The sequence below is a fragment of the Anabrus simplex genome, chromosome 7 (genome assembly GCF_040414725.1).
Source record: "Anabrus simplex isolate iqAnaSimp1 chromosome 7, ASM4041472v1, whole genome shotgun sequence".
Lineage (NCBI taxonomy): Eukaryota > Metazoa > Arthropoda > Insecta > Orthoptera > Tettigoniidae > Anabrus > Anabrus simplex.
This window is the reverse complement of record NC_090271.1, coordinates 346012297-346036665: the sequence shown is the minus strand read 5'-3', so window position 1 is coordinate 346036665 and position 24369 is coordinate 346012297. Positions and strand designations below refer to the sequence as shown.

General features: G+C 38.8%; 1 protein-coding gene across 5 annotated transcripts in view; it reads right to left on the bottom strand.

The window, feature by feature from the left end:
- Rab5 (RAS oncogene family member Rab5) overlaps positions 1–2744 on the bottom strand; it is a 119982-nt gene extending 117238 nt beyond the window's left edge. The window contains exons 1-2 of one of the 5 annotated variants that reach the window (XM_067151847.2): positions 2595–2744; positions 1780–1951 (exon numbers count right to left, since the gene is read on the bottom strand). In XM_067151847.2, the coding sequence (XP_067007948.1) occupies positions 1780–1942 (163 nt within the window). In that variant the 5' untranslated portion in view covers positions 1943–1951; positions 2595–2744. Of the gene's footprint in view, positions 1–1779; positions 1991–2172; positions 2412–2464 lie in introns of those variants that run through there. The other 4 variants (XM_067151846.2, XM_067151844.2, XM_067151848.2 and 1 more) reach the window with 4 other exon arrangements.
- Between the last annotated feature and the right edge of the window lie 21625 nt (positions 2745–24369).

Genomic DNA, 24369 nt, shown 5'->3' with positions numbered 1-24369 from the left:
AGAACATGTGATAGGTAGACCCAGATGGACTATCAAGAACTGCATAATAAGAACCTGGATTGGATCAGAATTGAACAGCTGCAATGGGGTTAGATAGAGGAAGATTGGAAATTTGCCATTAACAACACTAATCGCTACAGCAGAACTGATAACAGAACTTTTATATTTGAACAGTGCTAATTCTTTCTATTGTTCAAACTATGATATTTAGTCTACTGTGCATTTGGTTCACTAGTAGTTTGAAGGCATTTCCTTAAGTGAAACTATAATGAAGTCAATAACTTGTTTGTACAGCTAGTTACGTTCTTTTTAGAAAGCTCACAACACAGATCCTTAACATTCTATTGTTCTTTTTCAATCAGTTTCTATCACAGGTGATTCCACTTGTGTTGTGTATTGTCAGATATGCCAATTTAGACAAACTCGCAATACTATGCTGTTGCTCATCACGGCAGACTTCAAACTGACATATATAGTGAAATGAGGATTTTGCCAATCAAGACATCACCAAAATCAAAATGCAACAGGCACCAACATCATTTTCTTTTAGAGTAATTTAAAACCATCAAACTGGATATTTTTAAGGATAGGTACTCTTGAAACTACAAATATACCACTAACATCCAGTGGTGACAGTTCATACCCGTATTACTTTGTGATCGTTGTCTATTATAAAGTTCTATAAAGTAATAAAACATCCTCAAAATGATTACAGTATACAAAACTACTTGCTTTTTATTGCTATTTTTTGATCTGCACCTGTGAAAGCCTAAATTGGTACTGTAAAACATTACTTACTTAAATAAATAAGTCCCCTGGAGCTTTGGCCCTGGGGGACCACTGGCCAACTAAGTGACCACTGTTCAACATTACAATTCCTCTTTGCCATTATTCTTGGGATTTGAGACTGGAGCTGTATCTCACCATCACATAGCTCCTCATCATGTAGCCTCAGAGGATCTCAAACCATCAGCCAGAAGATAAAAATCTGACCTGGCCAGGAATCTAACCTGGGGCCTCTGGGCAAGAGGCAGGCATGCTACCCCTACACAATGGGGCTGGCTTATTACTTCCTTTATAGTAGTCATTAAAATTGAACTTGTTTCCTCAACTCTTATCAGAAAGTGGAAGCAATCCAAGTTTTAAATGAGGAAGGAAATTTCTAACCCAAGGAAAATTTACTTTGTTTACCATCTTTCAAATTATGTAGCTACCAAATTTGCAAAGTAAATGTCTACCTCTACCTTTCACGGAATACAAGCATAATAAAGTTATAAAGCAATACAGCAAGCATCACCTGCCATTAATAAACCTAGAGATCTTTTGCAACTATTTTGCAGCTTAGGACAGCAATCGACTATCTCTTTGTAAAGTAATAATAATTCAGAACTTTTAATTTCACAGTAAATTTTAAAATGTGTGCATGAAAGACAAAAAACAGAAGCAGCGCAAATCAAAATACCAAGCAATTAAACTGAATGATATAAATTCCAGAATGTAGGTTAGGACTGAGAACACAATTAACTTAAAAATTAAGGCTTTTATAAGGAAAGTTTAACCACTTTGTATAAAAAAATTATACAGATTATAAACTTTTACCTGTTGATAATAAATCCTTTCAGTTTATAATCTACCAGGCCTACTCAATTTTTCACCTTTGTGTCATGTAGGCTACATGCAATTATTGAAAAAACAAAACAAAAAACACCTTAGTAAAATAGAAACGCATAGTTCGATTAACTTACTTTAAAAAATAATAAGCAATAAAGTATATCTCACCTCCAATTGTACTTTCCTGGTATTCATGGAACTGCCCTTTAACGAACCTCAGAACTAAACTTGATTTGCCAACAGCAGATTCTCCTAAAAGGACGAGTTTAAACTGACAAATCTTCCCTTGAGCTGCTCCATTTGGCCTTTGGGCCCCTCCACGATTGGCCATAATATAGCCCTATGAAGGTAAAAGCACCTTTGTTGATCCAAACATAACCTTAAATAACATTCCAGATTAAAAAGAACACAAGAAATATCAAAGAACCATCTTATCCAACATATTATCACAACAACATTTAAGTATATCCATTCGCATGAATTGTCAAAAATACACATATCACAGTTGCATGTGACTAAATTAGGTAACGATAGTATATTAAAACACTGCAATTATCCCACAATTAATATTAAGATCCGAAGGTGACACTGTAGAGTTGAGAAGCGTACACAATCAGCTGACCGCAACTAAGACTGGCCATAATCCCAAGGAGCATATTTTTCTGACAGCTGAGTACACTACGCATTTCATTAGCTCGACATCTTTTTATCACAAAAATCAATCCCGTGCATTCACTAGCATGGCTGTAGATTATTTCCACAGGTCACAAATTAACTACAGAAATTAATGCATGTACATTTTTACAGTTATATACATTAGATTTTCCTTTTCAGACATTCAGGACTAACCTACCTTCACTTCAAATGGAATGTCGTATATTAATGGACTGTTGGGAAACACACGCTAATTAGCGATCACTTGGACAACAGAGCACAAAGGAAACGTACCGTATCGGAAAAACCGACAAATACGAGCGCTTTACCTTCGTATTTGCACTGTAAAACTCAACTTACAGTGACTTCAACTACGACCCTGGCAGAACTTCACGCGCAGCGCACCACCCAATACAGTGGCCACATCACAACCATGAAGTGTCAGGTATTCTTGCTCCATAATAATTATACATACATGACTCATAAAAAGAAACAAAATACACTCGTTCCATGTTTATTTCTAACTTTTTGATTTTTTGAAATATAGCTTTTCTTATTTGGAGAAATATTGGGCTATATATCAATGAAATGACACTTAGGGACTATTTTTATCAAACAAACCGGAAATTCATTCTTGTTACACGGTTAGCCATGTTCTCATTCTCGCACGCCCCGTTTCTTACGTCATTGTATTTTGTTTCGCCATGATATTTTGATTTTCGAGATCGGAGGGAAATTTTGAGTGGAAGGAAAATCAAGGACGATTTTTCATGCATAAATTAACAGGTAGTGTGGCAAGAAGTGTGTTGATAAAATCAGAAATTTTGTATTATTGTCATTTTGCTGTCGCGTTACCAAGCAATTGGACAGGACCAGGAGTGGTGCACTCAAATCTACAAATATGACAGACGAATACAAATACCTGGACCGAAGCCCATCTATAAGAGCGGTAATAAATCTACAACATTTTATGTTAAAATAACATATGTAAAATTGTTTGTAGAAACTAGCGGAATATTCTAATATTACTCGTGAACGTTTCTTTTTTTAATACAAATGCGAACATTTTTGTTACCGCATGTACTTAAATTCGAGGGTGGACATAGGGGTAGGCCTATTATTTAGATCGAGCTGCTTCCTATCTTATTATGGACATTCAGTGATTGGTACACTAAATAGCCTTGAAGTCTTCGCAACAGCATAAATTAAAGTATTAATCATAAATTTAAACATGATTATTTCTAAACATTTAGATTGCAATCGGAGACAAGTGTCTCCCAGAAAAGAGTCCGCTATAACAGCAAGAACATCTCATTTCAGTGGGTGCAATTGAACTTAATGGCATAATTGCAAGAAGTTTTTGACATTTAAATTATTTTTAAGATAAACCACAAATCGTTAGGTTTTCCGCCAAAGTCTCATCACAATAAAGTAGGGGGGGGGGGGAGCACTTAATTTCGTGTGGGGCTATTTCTAGCCGAGTGCAGCCCTTGGAAGGCAGCTTCTCCGATAAGGGTGGGCGGCGTCTGCCATATGTAGGTAATTGCGTGTTATTTTGGTGGACGATAGTGTAATATGTGGTGTGTGAGTTGCAGGGATGTTGGGGACAGCACAAACACCCAGCCCCTGGGCCATTGGAATTAACCAATGAAGGCCGAGGATTGAACCCGGGACTCTCTGAACCGAAGGCCACTACGCTGACCATTCAGCCAAACGAGTCGGACGGGGGGAAACACTGTCATTTATACACAGACTGAAACTTACAATGCCGCGCGGTTTGGGTCATGTAGCTATGAGCTCGTATTCGGGAGACGATGGGTTCGAACCCCACTGTCGGCAGTCCTAAAGATGGTTTTCTGTGGTTTCCATTTTACACCAGGCAAATGCTGGGGCTGTAGCGTGTCTTAAGGCCACGGTCGATTCCAGTCCTAGCCCTTTTCTACCCCATCGTCTCCGTAAGACCTGCCTCTGTCCGTGCGACGTAAAACAAATAGGAAAGAAACTTAGTTTATTTAATTGTTCGTCCTAGTTCTTTCAATTTCAATGTATTTTCATTTCTCTGAAGCGCTGTTAACAATGTTTTGTCAATCGTAGCAATTTCATAAAAATCTACGCATGACATTGAAGAACAATGAACAGCTCAGACCTAATCCAGTCAACAGACAACAGAGCATAACATTTCTCACAGCTGACAATATCACATGATCATGCGGTGGACTCGGACTACCTGAGGTATAGCTGTCTGCTATAACGCATCTTATTTGCCAGGAAGGGCAACCCGAGAACTGCAAACAACAAAAAACAATTTTAAAAATCTACGAACTCGCACCAGATAAAGAAACCAACGGGTGAAGAAATCGATCCTCTTTGAAAGAGATAAGCAAAGTTCTTGGTACTTATCAGAGGGGGAAACACTGGCATATTTCTCTCAAGGTTCAAAATACAGGACAATTGCCGTCCCGAATAGCAACTGTGCGGGACGCGGGACATTTAACAGGAATACGGGACGTCTGGCAACCCTGGCTGCCTGTCGCGCCTTGTTAGAATCTCTAGCCGTTGCCTACGGGATATACAAGTCCGGGACATAGGTACGAATTTGTCGCTGAAAAAGCGGCCCGGCCGTGTTCACGGTTTGGCCGCTAGATGTCAGGTTTCCGATCTGTTCTTGACGGACTTTAACATTGTGATATGCGGAGTAATTGTAATGCTGTGTTGATTTTGTGCAATTTATTGTGAATATTGTTTCTGTCGGTGAGTGTCTGTGAGGTTGAGAAGAAGGTGCGCTGTTGTGTACCTCTCTGTATTTCGGATGACGCTAAAAAAGCATCAAAATTGACGTTCCATAGTTTCCCTTCCGAGTGCTGTTTAAGGGAGAAATGGAAGCAAACTATATCTAGGCAAGGTGATATAGTAGGATCTCTTTAGGTACCTAGCAATTCTTCTCATAAAACAGATTTCAGTGTAAGCACATCATTCAAGTTTCCTTTTGTTTTCATTGTGTATCCTGTTCACAAACAGGAAAATGTCAAACGCAGGAAGCGTCCAGCTCCCAAAATGATGTATTGCCATCAAAATTTAGTAAAAGTTCCGATTCAGATAACGATGAACATACCATATCTTCATACGTCAGCCACAAACGAAAAAGGAGTACAAGTCTCGTTTCTATATCAAGGAAAGTCTACGAGTATCTGTTAAATCTAAAAAATATACGGATGTGAAAATTAAATACCAGAAATAATCTGTAAATTGAGAAGTAGGATACGGGTAATAAAATCAGAAAAAAAGTTTTACGGTATCTGAACTTGACCAAAACGCAAACCAAATTGAAAAGCATGCTAAAAATGGTCGTTTAGGAGCTTTATTCCTGTTAGAACGAATTTAATTTTCTTCTTTCTTCATCCGTTTACCCTTCAGGGTCGGTTATTCCCTCGGACTCAACGAGGGATCCCACCTCTACCGCTCAAGGGTAGTGTCCTGGAACACCAGACTTTGGGTCGCGGGATACAGCTGGGCAGGATGACCAGTACCTCGCCCAGGCAGCCTTACCTATGCTGAACAGGGGCCTTGTGGAGGGATGGGAAGATTGGAAAGGACAGGCAGAGAAGAGGGAAGGAAGCGGCCTGGCCTTTAAGTTAGGTACTATCCTGGCATTTGCCTGGAGTAGAAGTGGAAAACCACTTCGAGGATGGCTGAGGTGGGAATCGAACCCACCTCTACTCAGTTGACCCCCCGAAGCTGAGTGGACCCCGTTCCAGCCCTTGTACTACTTTTCAAATTTCGTGGCACGGCCGGGAATCGAACCCGGACCTCCGGGGGTGACAGCTAATCACACTAACCACTACACCACAGAGGCGAACACAAATGTAGTTTTACCGGAAGAAATACGGTGAAACGACGCTAAATATTTGCGTAACGGGCATAACATCGCTCACCAAACAGCGGCTTCAATACGAATGTCAAAATATCAGATGTGGGGAGAAAAAGATTAGATCGCTGATAAATGGTGAAAGGGCGATTAAACCCAAAGTTATTTATGACCGCAATCTCGATCCGCTTATCGGATACTCTGAGGCACAATTAAAGGAATCGCTAAGAAGTGACAAACTCGCTATCAGATTTCTCTGCTTCTTTCGTGAATTACTTATTTCGTTTAAGCATATTGTAAGAAATACGTTGTATTAAATAAGTCAAACAATTGCTCTTGGTCTATCTTTGATCTCATATCTGTTTGCTGCCTTCTGAAATCACTAGTTTTAATGAATTTTTATAGTTTTTCACATTCGAACGTGTTGTAATGAGCGGGCGAGACAGATCAGTAAAGAGAACTCTAGTGGCACTTGCAGGGAGTATCTCGAGGACGAGTCTAGTGTGCTGTATTTCCCGGCCTTGTGTATCTCGTAGGCAACGCTCTAGCTCGGCGACTGGGGTGTTCGTCTTAGGACCCATCACCACCAACACACGGTAGTTAATACATCGTTCCACGTAGGTTTGGCATCAGGAGAAGCATCGGGTCAGATGCACATAGCACCAATGTGGGAAAAGTGCATGAAGAAGAGGCTCCCTAAAATGTATTTCTTCTAATTTCATTTGAGGTAGAATTACTGTATGTTAATCCGAACATTGCCCTGATTAGAGCTCCACCCCCCCGCACTTTATGGAGGAAAAGATACATTTTATTCCATTCAGCTACCTAAAACCAGGAATTTTTTAAAACAATTTATACAAACCTTGTTGTCTATTACTTATTTCCTTTAATTTCTTTAAATATTTAAAAAAGATACTTAGCGGAAATATGCGCAAAATGTCATTCGACGCAGTTAACCTATATTTCAACACCACAGCAAGTAGCCCTAGTGAAGACTTGGGCCCCAGCATGCAGAAGCGCGATTAGTTGCTCCTTTGCTGAAAGTTTTATTGTATGGTATTGAATCGAAACCACAAGAAAACTATTATTACCGCAGTTAGGTTGGTAAACTGTCAACCTTTACTTCTCCGTCGAAATTTGCTCAGAGAGCATCAAAAACTTATCATTTTGTAGCTATTTTGCTTCAGTTTTGTTGTCTACCCGACAGTATATTCCGCACACCACCGGTAGTTTTTGTTGTCTATACATTTTTGTGCCTCCCCTCCCCCCGCACTCCTAATTCCCGATCGCCGCTACTGCTCTGAAAAAATGTTTATCTAATTATTTTTACATTCAAACTTTGGCGTTTCGTTTCCTTGTTCGAACTCTTCAATCCCAAATTTATGGAGGACATTTTAGAAGACCAGGGCTATAATGAACGTGAAGACATTATACACATATTGTACATTTACAATAAATCAATCGATCGATAACCCTTGAAATTGCTTTGAAGTTATCATACATTGCACGCTGCAGAGTCTTCAAATATGATATTTATCCAAGGCCACGAATAGGCCTAATATGGCTTTGCATTACAGCACAGCCGTCTGTAGTAGGTACTATAACGGCTATGATTACAATCAAGGAAAACAGAGAAACCTTAATTTATATTGTTTATAGCAACTTTTCTGACAGTTCTGCATACAGTTGTTGACATTGCTATGTACTCCACACCACTGATAAGTTAGATTGGTTTAGGTTATGGACGGCCTTTAAATATCCTGTTCTTCGGTTTTCCTCACTTTATTCAATGACATTGGTAGATCTATATGAGCCATACCCCCAGATTTTCTTAAATGCTCACTCGCTCTCAAAACAGTATCATATTATGTTATTTAATAAGTGTGTCAGGGCCATACTTTCACATTCTGTTTTCTGGGGCAGTCGTTATTTTGCGTTAGGAATCTTTTCACTTTTCAAGCCTGTTATGTTCCTCCATTGGTATCTACAGAAATGCAAGTGCAAAGAAATGAAGTCAAAAGTTTTTATGTGAACGCTGGTGATCCACGAAATATCACTGTAATATTTGTCACAAATTGAAGAGAGTAATTGTTTTTACTCAAATAAAGTCTCAAATCCCAGGTTGATTAAGAAATAATACGAAATATTTTATTTTAGAGAATACATACTTTACTTCCTTACAATTATTTCTGCTACGTCGCAGCGCTTCCGTAAGTGTTTTGTTTGTCCAACACTGTCGTCTGTGATGTCTTTGCTCACTGAAGTTATTGATTTTTCTCGTTCGATTTAATTTGATGGGCTGTCACTTCAAGAGCACTATAACTGATTCATTAAACGATTTATTGGTCCAGGGATCATGCTGTTTTCCTTTTAATATATATATAAATGTGTATTGGTCCAGGTATCATGCTATTTTTGGTTCAACAATATACCCGCACTCCCATTCATCGGTGCCAGCCAACGAGCTAGAAAGAGAGCTAGAGCTCGTTGGTGCCAGCCCTGGACCTTAAGAAAAAAGAAACGACGGCGCGAGTAGCGGAATGCAAGACATATGGACAAAGATAACAAAGATCACAGACATAGCACTCTCATTCATCGGTGCCAGCCCTGGACCTCAAGAAAGAAACAAAAAACGGCGCAAGCAGCGGAATGCAACATAATGGACTCCTGTTTACAGCTCGTATGTACGTATTCATATTTCTTGCTAGTAACGACGGTATTTCTGAATCAACCTAGGATTTGAGACTTTATTTCAGTAAATCAATGATTACCTTCCATTTGTGACAAATATTACAGTGATATTTCATGGATCACCAGCGTTCACGTAACCTAAACATGTTACGACGAAACCTTTTTTTAAAATCATCAAGTGAGTACAGTAATGAAGAATCCAACAAGAGACCGTACAAAGACAGGATTTATTTTCATAACCTCACTTCGACTGAATTTCCCGAGTGTTTTCGTATTACCCCAACACAGGCTGACTATATTCTTGAAATGATCGGTCATTTATTGAAACATGCAACAAAAAAAAGTCAATCCCTTTCCGAAAAAGAACAAATTCTTATATGCTTACGTTGGTTAGGAAATACTGCCCAGCTGCACGGTGTAGTAGCAATCCATAGGAAATCAAAATCAATTATTTGCAGAACTGTTACCAAAGTCGTAGATGTTATAGTAAATGTAATATTTCCTAACATAGTACGTTAGCCTGATAATCCATAAAATATAACGATGGAATTTCTAATGAAGGATGAATTTCCTTCTGTGTGTGGAAGTGTTAACGGTACTCTCGTTAATATTGATGCTTGTCATAATTTGAGAGGTTATTTTAAAAGTTGCGAAAAAGGATGTCCCGTTTCTCCTTGACAATTTCTAGCACAGCCAGTTTCTTGTAATCAACTTTCTTTCTCATGATTAAAACATTAAAACTACCGGTACCACAATATACTGTCAAGTTCGCCGCGAATTATCAGTGCTAATATCACCGCCATCTCTATCCTCTTATACTGTCTGCTCTATGCCACTAGTTAAACACAGCGCTAATACTAATATTTCTTCAAGTCGCCGTAAGAGTGCAGTAGTAGACGCACAATTTTCGCTGTCAGTGTGGGTGTAGCACTGTGTTCTTGGTGCATGAATGTGTGTAAAAAGCTTAGTTTTTCGTACAATGAGTAAACATGTCTAGTCACTTCCGTTCGTAAAAGAGATATTTTGCATGGAACTATGAAATTAATTAATCATGTTATGCTTATAGATATTTCAAAAGTGATTTTAAGGTGTACTTGTTTCTTTCCGTTTGTGCAAGGTATATTTTTTTGTATAACTGAAACTTCAGATTCTTTCCCCGAAATATTCAAGTGTTGTGTACCATTTTGCCAATCTCGGCAAGGTGGTTCGCAGCCACAAAAGATACGACTCCATGAAATACCTCCTAGAAGGAAATTAAGAGAAAAGCGGCTGTCGGCTTTATCTAGGCAAGGACCTAATAAAGGAAGTAGTTGGATATCCTCAGATTACTCTCGCATCTGTGCCTTTACACCTTATTTCAGAAGGTGATGGAGCCTTCGTGGCTCAAGCGGCAGCGCGCCGACCTCTCACCGCTGGGCTTCGTGGTTCAAATACCGGTCACTCCATGTGAGATTTGTGCTGGACAATGCGGAGGTGGGACAGGTTTATCTCCGCGTACTCCGGTTTTCCCTGCCATTTTTCATTCCAGCAACACTCTTGAATATCATATCATTTCATCTGCCATTCATTAATCATTGCCCCAGGGAAGCGTGACAGGCTTCGGCAGCCGGCACATTTCCTACCCTCGCCGCTAGATTGGGGCTTTATGCATTCCATTCCCGACCCGGTTGAATGACTGGAAACAGGCTGCGGAATTTTTTTCATAAGGAGATTAAAGCCGTGGAAGATAGTGGATTCCTTGTGATAAGAATTGTGACGGACAATCACAAAACAAACGTCTTCATGTTTAGGCATTTTGGACAACCTCAAATATCCAGACGATAATATACCTATCAAACTAGAAACAGGAAATCAAATCCTAATTTGCGGGTAGGGCCTACTTAGTTTGTGTTGTTGAAGAGAGGATGGAGTACGACATTTGCGTCAGCAACATCAATCAATCAATCAATCAATCAATCAATCAATCAATCAATCAATCAATCAATCAATACCGATCTGCATTTAGGGCAATCGCCCAGGTGGCAGATTCCCTATCTGTTGTTTTCATAGCCTTTTCCTAAATGATTTCAAAGAAATTGGAAATTTATTGAACATCTCCCTTGGTAAGTTATTCCAATCCCTAACTTCCCTTCTTATAAATGAATATTTGCCCCAGTTTGTGCTCTTGAATTCCAACTTTATCTTCATATTGTGATCTTTTCTACTTTTATAAACGTCACTCAAACTTATTCGTCTACTAATGTCATTCCACGGCATCTCTCCGCTGACAGCTCGAAACATACCACTTAGTCGAGCAGCTCTTCTTCTTTTTCTCATTTCTTCCCAACCCAACCTTTGCAACATTTTTGTAACGCTACTCTTTTGTCGGAAATCACCCAGAACAAATCGAACTGCTTTTCTTTGGATTTTTTCCAATTCTTGAATCAGGTAATCCTGGTGAGGGTCCCACACTCTGGAACCATACTCTAGTTAGGGTCTTACCAGAGACTTATATGCCCTCTCCTTTACATCCTTACTACAACCCCTAAACACCCTCATAAGCATGTGCAGAGATCTGTACCCTTTATTTACAATCCCATTTATGTGATTACCCCAATGAAGATCTTTCCTTATATTAACACCTAGATACTTACAATGATCCCCTACAGGAACTTTCACCCCATCAACGCAGTAATTAAAACTGAGAGGACTTTTTATATTTGTGAAACTCACAACTTGACTTTTAACCCCGTTTATCAACATACCATTGCCTGCTGTCCATCTCACAACATTATCGAGGTCACATTGCAGTTGCTCAGAATCTTGTAAATTATTTATTACTCTATACCGAATAACATCATCCGCAAAAAGCCTTACCTCCGATTTAACTCCTTTACTCATATCATTTATATATATAAGAAAATATAAAGGTCCGATAATACTGCCTTGAGGAATTCCCCTCTTAATTATTACAGGGTCAGATAAAGCTTCACCTACTCTAATTCTCTGAGATCTATTTTCTAGAAATATAGCAACCCATTCAGTCACTCTTTTGTCTAGTCCAATTGCACTCATTTTTGCCAGTAGTCTCCCATGATCCACCCTATCAAATGCTTTAGACAGGTCAATCGCGATACAGTCCATTTGACCTCCAGAATCCAAGATATCTGCTATATCTTGCTGGAATCCTACTAGTTGAGCTTCAGTGGAATAACTTTTCCTAAAACCGCACTGCCTTCTATCGAACCAGTTATTAATATCACAAACATGTGTAATATAATCAGAAAGAATGCCTTCTCAAAGCTTACATACAACGCATGTCAAACTTACTGGCCTGTAATTTTCAGCTTTATGTTTATCACCCATTGCTTTATAGACAGGGGCTACACTAGCAACTCTCCATTCATATGGTATAGCTCCTTCAACCAAACAATAATCAAATAAGTACCTCAGATATGGTACTATATCCCAACCCATTGTCTTTAGTATATCCCCAGAATTCTGATCAATTCCAGCCGCTTTTCTAGTTTTCAAATTTTGTATCTTATTGTAAATGTCATTGTTATCATATGTAAATTTGAATACTTCCTTGGCCTTAATTATAATTTTAATTTTAATTTAATTTCGCACAATGTGCATAATTAGAGGACGTACTCTTAAGCATTTTCACATAATTTTGTCAGAGATATTTCTCTGCGCTTACATGTCATTACGTGATATCTGTCACATGGGTTATCACAAAGTTTACACACGCATAGTTCATCCGGTTGGTGGTAGATGTCTCTCGTGCAGATACCGTTGTGAAAACCATGAACGGCAAAACGCGTCATGAAGTGTCTCAATGCGTAATTGGGTTTTATCCATTCTCTGTTGACCATAGCATCTGTAGCGTAAAATTCAGGAAATATTTCTTCTCTTTTTCCTTGCAGTTCACGAAGTAGACTCTGGTATGCTTCTGTTGATGGCAGGCATAGGTCGTATCTTAAATCCTCAATGTAGAAGGATTCTCTGGCGAGAACATATGCTAGACGTGAGGGTGTATACTTTGAAATACACAAGGCCTTCTTCAGGAATCTTGCTTTTTATTTTTCGATTACCTTCAGATTCTTCTTTCTTAATTGGTCCCAAATTAAAGGCAAACCATATATCACTATTGGAGTGATTTTTAACTTGAAAATTTTTAACGCGGTATTTAATGATAACTTCCGTAAATTCGGTATACTGTTCATCTATATATATAAAATAACTTGTCCTGACTGACTGACTGACTGACTGACTGACTGACTGACTGACTGACTGACTGACTGACTGACTGACTGATTCATCATCGCCGAGCCAAAACTACTGGACATAAAGAAATGAAATTTTGGGGATATATTCATTTTAAGATGTAGGTGCTCGCTAAGAGAGGATTTTTGGATATTCCTTCGGTAAGGGGGTGAAAAGGGGGGTGAAATTTTAAAATGAGTTTATCTATATCTCAAAACTTTAAAAGTTTACAGATGTAAAAATTGGTATTTAGAATCTTCTTTAAAAATAAGGAAACACGTATTTTTTTGTTTTCAGAAAATCCCAATAGGAGGGGTGAAAAAGGGTGAAAGATGGGGAAAAATGTATTGAATGCCTTTAATCAGGATACCGGTACTTATATCTCAGAAACTGAAAATATTACAGACCTGAAAATTGGTACTTTTGATCTCTTTTAAAAATAAAGAAACACGTATTTTTTCGTTTTTGGAAAATCCAATTAATGGGAGGGTGAAAAGGGGGTGAATTTTTAAAATAAGTGAATCTATATCTCCAAACTTTTTAAGTTTTCAGATGTAAAAATTGTTATTTAGAATCTTCATTAAAAATAAAGAAACACGTATTTTTGTTTTCGGAAAATCGCAGTAGGAGGGGTGAAAAGGGGTGGAAAAATGGTTGAATGCCTTTAAAGAGGCTACTTATATTTCAGAAACTGAAGATATTACAGACCTGAAAATCGGTGTTTGGGATCTCCTTTAAAAATAAAGGAACACGTATTTTTTGTTTCTGGAAAATCCAATTAACGCGGGGGGAGGGTGTGTCTGAAAAGGGGGTAATATTTTAAAATGAATCTATCTATATCTCAAAACTTTTAAAGGTTATAGATGTGAAAATTGGTTTTCAGAATCTCCTTTAAAAATAAAGAAACACGTATTCTTTTGTTTTCAGACAATAGCAATAGGAAGGGTGTAAAAAAGCGAATAATGGGTTGAATGCCTTTAATGAGGCTACTTATATTTCAGAACCTGAAGATATTACAGACCTGAAAATTGGTATTTGGGATATACTTTAAAAGTAAAGAAACACGTATTTTTTCGATTTTGGAAAATCCATATATTGGGGCGTGAAAAGGGGTGGGGGTGAAATTTTTAAAATGAGTGTGTCCACATCTGAAAACTTTAAAATTTACAGATGTAAAAATTGGTAGTTAGAATCTCCTCTAAAAATAAAGGAACACGTATTATTTTGTTTCCTGTAAATCCCAATAGGAGGGGTGTAAAAGGGTGAAAAATGGGTTGAATGCCTTTAATGAGGATACATATATCTCAGAAACGGAAGATATTACAGAAATGAGAATTTGTATATGGGATCTCCTTTAAAAATAAGGAAACACGTATTTTTTAGTTTTTGGAAAATCCAATTAATGGCGGTTAAACAGGAGTGACAAATTGGGGTGAATTTTTTGAAAGTCAATTTCTACAGAATATCTTGGAAACGTAAAATGTTACAGACGTAAAAAGTGGGTGTTTGGACTCTCCTGTAAATATAAAGAAACATAGGTGATTTGTTTTTGGAAACTCCAATAAGGGAAACTCAAAAGGGGTGAAATTTTAAAATGAGAATTTTTACAGTATATCTAAAAAACTTAACATGTTACAGAAGTGAAAAATAGTATTTTTTATCTCTATTAAACATAAAGAAACGTGTATTTGTAGTTTTCGGAAATACCACTTGGGTCGAGGAGGGGAGGGGTTAAAGTGACTGAAAATGGTGTTAAATTCTTTTAATTAGGCTACTGATATCTCAAAAATGAAGATGTTACAGACGTGAAATTTGATATTTGCAATCTGATTTAAAAGTAAAGAAACACGTATTCTCGGATAATCCAATGAAGGGGGGGGGGGGGTGAAAGAATTGAAAAATTAATTTACTTAATTGTATGAGAATACATACATCTAATAAAAACTAAAGTTGTTACAGACGTGAAAATTCGTATTTGGATCTCCTTTAAAAACAAAGAAAAACGCGTTTTGGGTGGGAAACCATCTTGGGGGGCGGGAGTGTAAAGGAGTTGAATTCCTTTCATGAGGACACATAAACCAAAAACTGAAGAAGTTAGAGTCGTGATAATTGGTATTTAGAAGATCCTTTACTAATAAAGAAACACAGTCTAGCTCGAGCAGTCGAGGAGAGAGGTTGCGTAGCGAAGTGCGTGCTGTAATCATGGTTGGCATTGAACAGTACCGGGCCGCTATTGGGAAATGGCAGGCAAGGCAGAAGAAGGAGGTCAGGAATGGATTGGTGACGGACGGATTGAAAATGAGTGAAGCGGTGCTGGTGGTGACAGTGATAGCAGTGTTACTGGTTATTGGGGGGGTGGAAGTGAACCCAGGCCCAAATACCAGTGGAAAATTTAGCGCAGAGGATTTGGCCGCACTCAGGGTGGTTGTAAGTGAAGTGATGCAGGAAAAGTGTCAATGGGATAAGGTGCAGGAAATAAAGGACATGATGGAGGAGCAGAGAAGGGAGATAGGGAACATGAAGAAATGGCTTGAAACGAAGACAGAGGAATCGAGCAGGAGAGTGGTCAATAACGAGAAAGAAATCGAGTTATTGAGAGGGGAAGTGAAGCATCTGAAAGACGAGGTGATGAAGATGAAGAAAGAAGCGGAGGGGTACAGGCAGGAGAGATTGAAAAAAGCCATATTTTTATATGGAATTGAGGAAGGGGCGAGAGAGAGCAAGATTGAGCTGATATTTAAGGTGGTGGAAGCTATACGTGATGTTATGAAGGTAAACTTTAGTGAGGTAGACATTGATGATGTAGAGAGAGTTGGTAGAATCAAAGGTCGGAGGCCAATTAGGGTTACATTGTTCTCAACCCTAATGGCAGATTCTGTGTTAAGAAACAGCAAGAATTTACAAGGGCGGAAAATAGGGGTGAAAGGAGACATGGGAAGAGAAGGAAGTGAAAACGCGAAGATCTTGAATAGGCACCTTTGGAGAGCGAGGAACCAGGGGCTAAAGGCCCGAATAAGAGGTCTGAGGTTGGAGGTGACGAACGGGCGATGGGTCAGAGTTCATTCAGTTTCTAAGCTAAAGGAAATGGACGAAAACGAGAGGGTTGAGAGTGGTGAGAGGTCAAGGCAAGATGGGAAGAAGAAAGAAGAAAAGAAGAGGAGGAGGGACGTGGCAGGAGAGCAGGGCATCTCGGAAGAGAATGGGCAGTGCAGCCGGGAGACAGAAGACCAAGATAGTGAAGTGGACGGTGAGAGTGGACCGCAAGGAACTGGGAGAGGAGAGTGTAGTGGTGCAGTGAGTAAGAAAGGACAAAGGGAGATGGATTCAGAAGTCCAAAATAGTGAGGGGGAGAGTGGGGGTGAGCAGCAAGAAGAGGTGAGTGCAGGGTGCAGTGGTGTAGCGAAAAAGAAAGGTCAAGAGGAGACAGATCGACAAGAAGGTAAAAAACTTATGAGTAAAGTCAGGAGTAAGAGCTTAAAAGACATATGGGGAAAAGTACGTAAAGGGATGGAGGATACAGAGGGAGAGAGGTCGATAAATACTAGAAGTAAGAATAGAGTGGGAGACCTAGAAGGGAGGGAGGGAAAGTTATAACAATTTTGGAAGATAGGATGTGTGAATATTGAAGGAGTAAGGAGCAAATTAGGAAACAAGAAAGTTAGGGAAGTAATTGAAAGTTTCGATGTTGTGGCACTCTTAGAGACGTGGTTGGAAACAGGGAGGGAGATTACATGGAAGGGGTTTGAGATAAAATATAAATATAGAAGAAAAGAGAGGAATAAGGGACGAGCACCAGGAGGGATGATAGTTCTAATTAGGGAAGAAATTAGTGAAAGAGTAGAGGATATAGAGACCGATATGATGGAAACCATATGGCTGAGATTGAATTTGGGAGAGAGAGAGGGACGGAGGAAGAAAATAAATCTAGCTTTTGTTTACTGTCATCCTAGTAATTCAGAATATGCAAATAAATATTTTTTTGAAGAGTTATTGGTGGATATTGGTAGGATAAGGGGAATGTATCCAGGTGAGGAGGATATGTTGTTATTTGGGGATTGGAACGCGAGAATAGGAGAACAGAGCCCAATTTATAGTAGGGAGGATGGAATGTGTTTGTTAGAAAGCAGAAGGAGTGAGGACAAAATTACAAATAGTTATGGAGAGAAGCTCCTAGAGATGTGTGCTGTGGGAAACTTGTATATTCTGAATGGGTGGATAGAGGGTGACAGGACGGGGAAATTGACATATGTTACGGAGAAAGGGGGTAGTGTGATAGATATGGTTCTGAGCTCGGAAGGGATGATTGAGGAAGTTGTAAGTATGGAAATAGGAGATTGGATTGAGTCACACCATTTCCCGGTGAGGGTTATGCTGAAAAGAGAGGTAGAGAAGCGTACAATGAAGGTAAATGAGACAAAGGATAAACGAAGGAGGGGTTATAATAAGTACAAATGGACAGAGAAGGTAGGCCGGGATTGGAATAGGGTAGTAAAGGAGGAGTTACATCTTCTGAAATATGGGTGGGAAGGGGCGTTAGAAGAGAATGATACTGATAAAGCCTAGGAATTGTTGCTACATCCAATAAAGATGATAGCGCAGAAGGTGAAAGCTAGAAAAGGAAATAAGAAAGAGGGAGAAGAATGGTTTAATAGGGAGTGTGAAGGATTGCGGAGGAGGGTGATGGACGCTTTAGGAGAATATAGAAGGAAAGGTGGAAGCCAAGAAAGGGAGTTTTTCTGTAGATTGAGGAAAGAGTATAAAAAGAAAATTTCTGAGACAAAAAAGACGTGGTTAGAGGAACAAATGGAAGCCATAAATAATGACTGCAAGACTAACAATTTTGAGAGAGTCTGGGATAAGATTAATAGAATTATTAAGGGTGGAAGGAATATGGAGAGAACGAGTATTGAGGAAGTGCAATGGGTCAGGCACTTCGAGGAATTACTAGGAAAAAAGGGGGGTGATAGATGGAGAGGTTCGGGAGAAGAAGTAATTTGGAGTAATAGGGGAGTGGCAATTTATGACTTGGATAAAGAAATCACAAGAGAGGAAATCCGGGGAGTGATAAGTAGAGCCAGAGCGAAGTCGGCCGGGGGGTGTAATGGTATAAATAATAAGTTTTGGAAGGAAATTAGTAAAAATGAGATAATGATAGAGGGCATGGTGAAACTATTCAATAGGATATTCGAGGGAGGAAATTACCCTAGGGAATGGGAAACAGGAATTATATGCCCTATATACAAGGGAAAGGGTAGTAGGAACGATGTGAACAGTTATAGGGGTATATCTCTGTTGGATTCTCTGAGTAAAATATATACGGGGGTGCTAGCGAACAGAATAAGTGGGTGGGCGGAAGAAAATGGAATTTTGACAGATTACCAAGGGGGATTTAGGAAAAAGAAAAGAACAGTGGATAATATAATGATAGTAAAGACTATTTTAGAAAAGTATAAGAATATGAATAGAAGTACGGTTTATGTAGCAGCAATAGATTTTGAGAAAGCTTTTGATAAGGTAAATAGAGAGGCCCTACGAGAGAAATTAGGTAGGCTAGGGATTTCGGAGAAGATGTTGAGGGCAGTGGAAGGAATATACAGGGACGTCAGGTTTTGTGTTAAATTGGGAGAAGAGAGAATGAGTGGACCATTGGAGTCCAAGGTGGGTTTAAAACAAGGTTGCAAGTTATCGCCCATACTGTTTATTTTATTTATAAACGATATTTTAGAGGGGTTTGGGGCAGGAAATTGGGCTGTACCGGTAATTAATGGTTTGGAAGTGCCAGGACTGATATTTGCGGATGATGTGTTATTGATGACGTTAACTTCAGGGGCGATGAATAGGGCCTTAGAGTCAGTGATGCTATTTGCGAGGAAATGGGGATTGAAAATTAATGGAAATAAGTCTAAAATATTGATAGTACAGGTGAACAAAAGAAGAAAGATGGAAGGGAATTGGGTAATACAGGGAGAAAGATTGGAACAGGTAAGGAAGCTGGAATATCTAGGAGTTATTTTTAATGATAAAGGAACTTGGAGTGACCAGATCAAAAGAATGAAATATAGAGGCTTGGCAGCCTTAGCCTCAGTCAGAAATTTGCTACTCAAGTTCCCGGGGATCAGTTATAAAACACTGAGACTCGTGTTCAGGTCGGTAATAGTGGGGAGGGTATTATACGGAGCAGAAGTTTGGGGGCTGGATGAAAAAAGAGAGGAACTAAGAAAGATTGTTAGTAGTTTTGCTAAGTTAGTGATGGGCTTACCGAGGTGTACAGCAAACGTAGGGGCGGAATTAATGTGTGGGGAGGATTTGGAATCAGAGGGTGTGAAAAGAATAGTTAGATATTGGATGAATTTAAAAAGACAGGAAGGTGGGAGAGTTTTACAGGCTGCATATGTACAGCAATTTAAGAGCATGTATAAGGGTGGATGGTTAGAAATAATAAAAGGATATTTAGAGAGGATAGGATTAGGGCACCTGTGGGGGGAGGTTTGGTCAAAGACAGAAGTGAGAGGGATGAAAATACTAGAAAGGAGAATTAGGGATATCCATAGGCAGAAATTATTGGGGGAAAGCAGACTAAGAAATTCGCTGATTGTTTTGACGAAAATAGAGGAGATAGCAGGGTTGAATATTAGATACGTTGATAGGTCAAATCGATATGGGATGATGTGGTGGCTTTTAGGTCTGCCAAGGAATAAGGGCTGGTTACAGGGCAGGGATAAGACAAGGTGTGTACTTTGTGGAGATGTGAATGATGAGTTTCACTTGCTAAGAGACTGTGAGGGAACGAGGGGGTTAAGACACAGATTATTGAGTGCCGAGAATCGGGAAGTACTGGGGAGAGGGGATGAGAACGCAATACTGAGATGGATTCTTAAACAATGGGAAAAAGGGGGTGAATTGAACAGGTATTTTTGTGCGACAAAAAAGGCCTGCGAGAGTAAAATGAAGGAGAGTGAGTTAGAGGGTGGGCAGGGGAATAGGGGGGTAGAATAGTTATCTGTATAAGGGAAGGAGATAGTAGGTTAAAATTTTAATGGTTTAGTGTATATAGGGACTGAGTATTTAGTTAGGGGAGTTGGGTAAGAGGACAGGATGGCATGGTCTGTTTGTTTTATGATATGTCAGTAATTGTTATGCATTGTAATTTTATTAGGCTAGGATGGTAACTATTTGTGAAGACTGAAATATGGTAAATAATTTGTGAAGGCTGAGACGTCGTAAGGGTGAAGTGATATATTTATTGTGATATTTGGAGTTGACGCTGATTGGTAAGTCTTACGATATGTCAGTAATTGTTATTCACTGTAAATTTATTAGGTTATGATGGTAATTATTTGTGAAGGCCGAAATGTGGCAATGGTGAAGTGGTATATTTATTGTTGATGTATATAAGAGAGAGGATAGCATGATAGTGTGGTATGAGATTGAGAGGTGGTATATGAAGCGATGTGTTGGTATTGAAGGGTAGCTGTATTAGCTTTTGGTTGGGTAGGAGGTTTATTTAATGCTAACTAAGTGAGTGTTAAGAGGGACAAGAGTTTTGGATGGTAGAGATTGGAATGTGGTGTTGGTGAAGAGATGGTATATGAGTGTTTGGTATTTTAAGGTGAAGATGGCCTGGTATCTAGATACGATTAAGGTAAGATGTGTCATATTGCTGAAATGAGGTGTTGGAGAAGTGGTGGTATAAAATGGTCGCAGTTATTGAGGGCTATGGTTGAAATATGGTGAGAAGCGGTGTTAAGCGGTGTTATTTTGTAAATATGAGATGTTGTAAATTTAGATTTAGTGGTGTATTGTGGAAGGTATATGAGGTGGATCTGGAATGGAAACTGTGGATAAGAGGTGGTATCTGAATCCGGGAGTTGGTATGTAGATGGTTTATTTATTGCGGAATTAGTTTAGATTTATCGAAAAAAAAAAAAAAATGTGGTGTGGGAGAAGTGTTGGTATAGGCGAAGATGGTTTGGTAATGAGATGGTTTAATTTATTGCTGAAACTTTTGGAGTTGGAGAGATGATTGTATTAAGTGCGGGTTGGTAAATGTAGTGTATGATGGATTGAAGGGCAATTGCGGAATGTTGGTTGTTATGGTTTGGACAGAGAGTAAGTTAGAGGACAATGAAGATGACGTATGTGCTGAATCCACAAGGACACGGAATGAGTGGTGGTTGCGATAGCAAATGTAATGCTGAGCATGGCTTGGGTTTTAAAATGAGATCAAGCATGGCTAAATAATGGTCAAGTTGCAACATGAGAGGTAGTAATGCATTGAAATAAAAGTGGTATTTAAGGTAAGTGTGGAGGGAGACCAGTGTTGAAATTTGATTGTAAGTTATTATGATTTTCTGCTGGGTTAGGATTGTGTTATTTATTGTTGTGAACGTGGAGGACTTTTGTTTGTGTTATGGCTGGTTAGAATGTAAGTGCTGACTGTCGATGTTTTGGTATTGACCGGGAGTAGGTCAGGGAAAAGGAATGTGACGAAAGTTGCTGTAGGCATAAGGACAAGTGATGAGTTTGCTGGATCCTCGAGCCGAGGACTGCTACAGAATTGTTATCATTTTTGTTATTATTTATTCCTATTATCTCTATTATCATTATTTTATTTTTATGTATTATATTATTATTATCATTATTTTATCATTATTTTTATTATTATTTTTTTTAATTATAATTATTAATATTGTGTCTTATTGCTTTGTGAACATGTAATGGGGCGGAAAGCCTGTTTGTTCATAAATAAATACTAAATACTAATAAAGAAACAAGTATTTTCACTTGGGGGCGGGGGTAGTATGAAATGAAGTGAAAAAGTAAATTATTTTTATGGGGATACTTATATCTCAAAAATGAAGGTAATAGACGTGAACATTGGTGTTTGGAATCTCCTTTAAACGTAAAGAAACACGCCTTCTTTTAATTTTTTTTGGGGGGGGGGGGGGTGGCGGTAAATATACTTAACGGCGGTGGGGTGTAAAAGGAGGTGAGACCAATTGATTTTACTGTTATTAATGTACTTATAAGGATCCTCCGTTGCTCAGGCGGCAGCGCGCCGGCCCCTTAGAGCTGGGTTCCGTGGTTCAAAACGGAGGCGGGACAGGATTTTCTCCGGATACTTCGGTTTTCCCTGTCATCATTCATTCCAGCAACACATAATAATAATAATAATAATAATAATAATAATAATAATAATAATAATAATAATAATAATAATAATAATAATAATAATAATAATAATAATAATAATGTTCCGGACCGTCGTCAAATGTGCGGACCGCACTGGAAACGGCTCCTGGACGGGTAATGACTAAGAATGCAGTCCGGCCGCGGGTTCAGTGCCGCCAAGGCACCCAATATGACACCACGCCGGATCTCCTGAAGGATTTTACCCATATTAAAAATGATTATAGGAAAAGATGGCAAATATTTACGGACCTAACTGACCGGGAGGAATACCTGAGCCTAGCCCGGGAAGTACGAAATCGATTGCTGGAAAGGAAGATTGAAAAATGGGAGGAAACGTGCCGTAATCTAATAGAAAACGATTCAGATCGGGAATTTTGGTGGATTCTCGCAGAAAACGAGTCAGATCGCGAATTTCGGCGGTTTATATATCTAAAACAATAAGCATTCAATTATAAATTTCACTATAATACCGTAGCGAAGCACGGGTATCTTGCTAGTAGTTGATAAAGCGGCGATAACTCTCTCCCGAACATGGATACTGTATACATTTCCGTGAGTCTGTAATGTGATTCCCAAATATTTGTAATGTGTTACTATCGATAGTGCGTCTCTTTTATAAATTATAACATCGCTAGCTGCCGGTTTGCCTCCTTTCCTGAAAGTCATTGACACAGTTTTATTTTCATTTAATTGAAGTTCGTTCTCGGTTGCCCATACTGTAAGTTTGTTGAAAGCCTCCTGGAGATTTGCTAACTCAGTGGATACAAGCACCATGTCGTCCGCGTATGCGTACAATTTGACCTTTTCTGTTCTAATGCTCTGAGTTATGTCCGCAGTTACTATTTTAAATAGGAGCGGACTAAGCGGATCACCTTGCAAAACTCCGTTTGTTTGTTCTATCGGATCTGATATATCAACATTGTCATCTATTTGTATGAAATTTTTGTTCAGAATGTTCCTTAAAATCCTCGTGATGTAATTTTTTCCAGTGAGCTTTTCCAGTTTATCGATTGCTATATTTCTATTCACGAGGTCGAAGGCCTTAGTGTAGTGTATAAAGACAGCGTGTAGTTTACCTCTGTGGAATCTTAATGCATCTTCTATATCCCCTTGTAAACATTTTACCGCTTGGAGTGTTGATTTTCCCTTCATGAATCCAAATTGCTCTTCCGGTATTGTTCCTTCAACCAAGCTGTATAGACGTTTTGTTATGAGGCTTGTCAGTATTTTTAGGGCAGTACATTCGAGAGCTATTCCACGATATGCGTTTGGATCCCTAATATTTCCTTTCCCTTTGTATAAAATTTTAAGAGTAGAAAGTCTCCAGTTATGAGGTATTTTTCCTTGCTTTATGCATTCATTGTATAGGTCTGTCCATATTTTCTTGAGATGGGTTGCTGTACTTTAAGATTTTCGTAGTAAATTCCGTCTGGACCACAAGCTTTTTGTCTTTCGTTGTGTTTATTACATGTTCTACTTCTTCTACAGTAAAGGGAGTGAAATTACTCTCTGGATACTCGTCTTCATTTAGCTCTTCCGGTCGAGTTTCTTTTGCTTGCAAGACTTTGCTGAAATGTTCTTTCCATATTTTAATCGGGGTGTTGCTCAGAAAATGTGGTTGTTTGGGCAGTACTGCTTTGTACCATTGTTGTTCTGCCTCTTCTATTTGTTTTTGCTCTTCTTTGTCTTGAAACATTTCTTTTGCTCTTCTGATTATTGTTTTATAATTCTTTCTTGCGTCGTTATATTTTCGTAGCGATGTTTCTGTTGGCGTTATTCTGGCGCATCTCAGTGCCTTCAGCGTGTCTTTCCTTACTTTATAGCAGTTGTGATTAAACCAGGGTTTCGCTCTTCGATTTTGTTGATTATTATATACGACAGTATCTTTGATACATCTTTCTAAATTGGCAATGGCATTATCTATATTGCCTTCACGAATGTTTTCAGTTATTGCATCTGTATCCATTTCAGCTAATCTAATTAGGTCAACTCTTCTCCCCCTCTTGGGTTTTTCTTTTTCATTCTCAGTCTTTTGCAACTCATCCAGTTTTATGATAGTGTCCACTGGTAGGTGCCTTAATCTCCTCCTCTATCTCGACATCATCCTT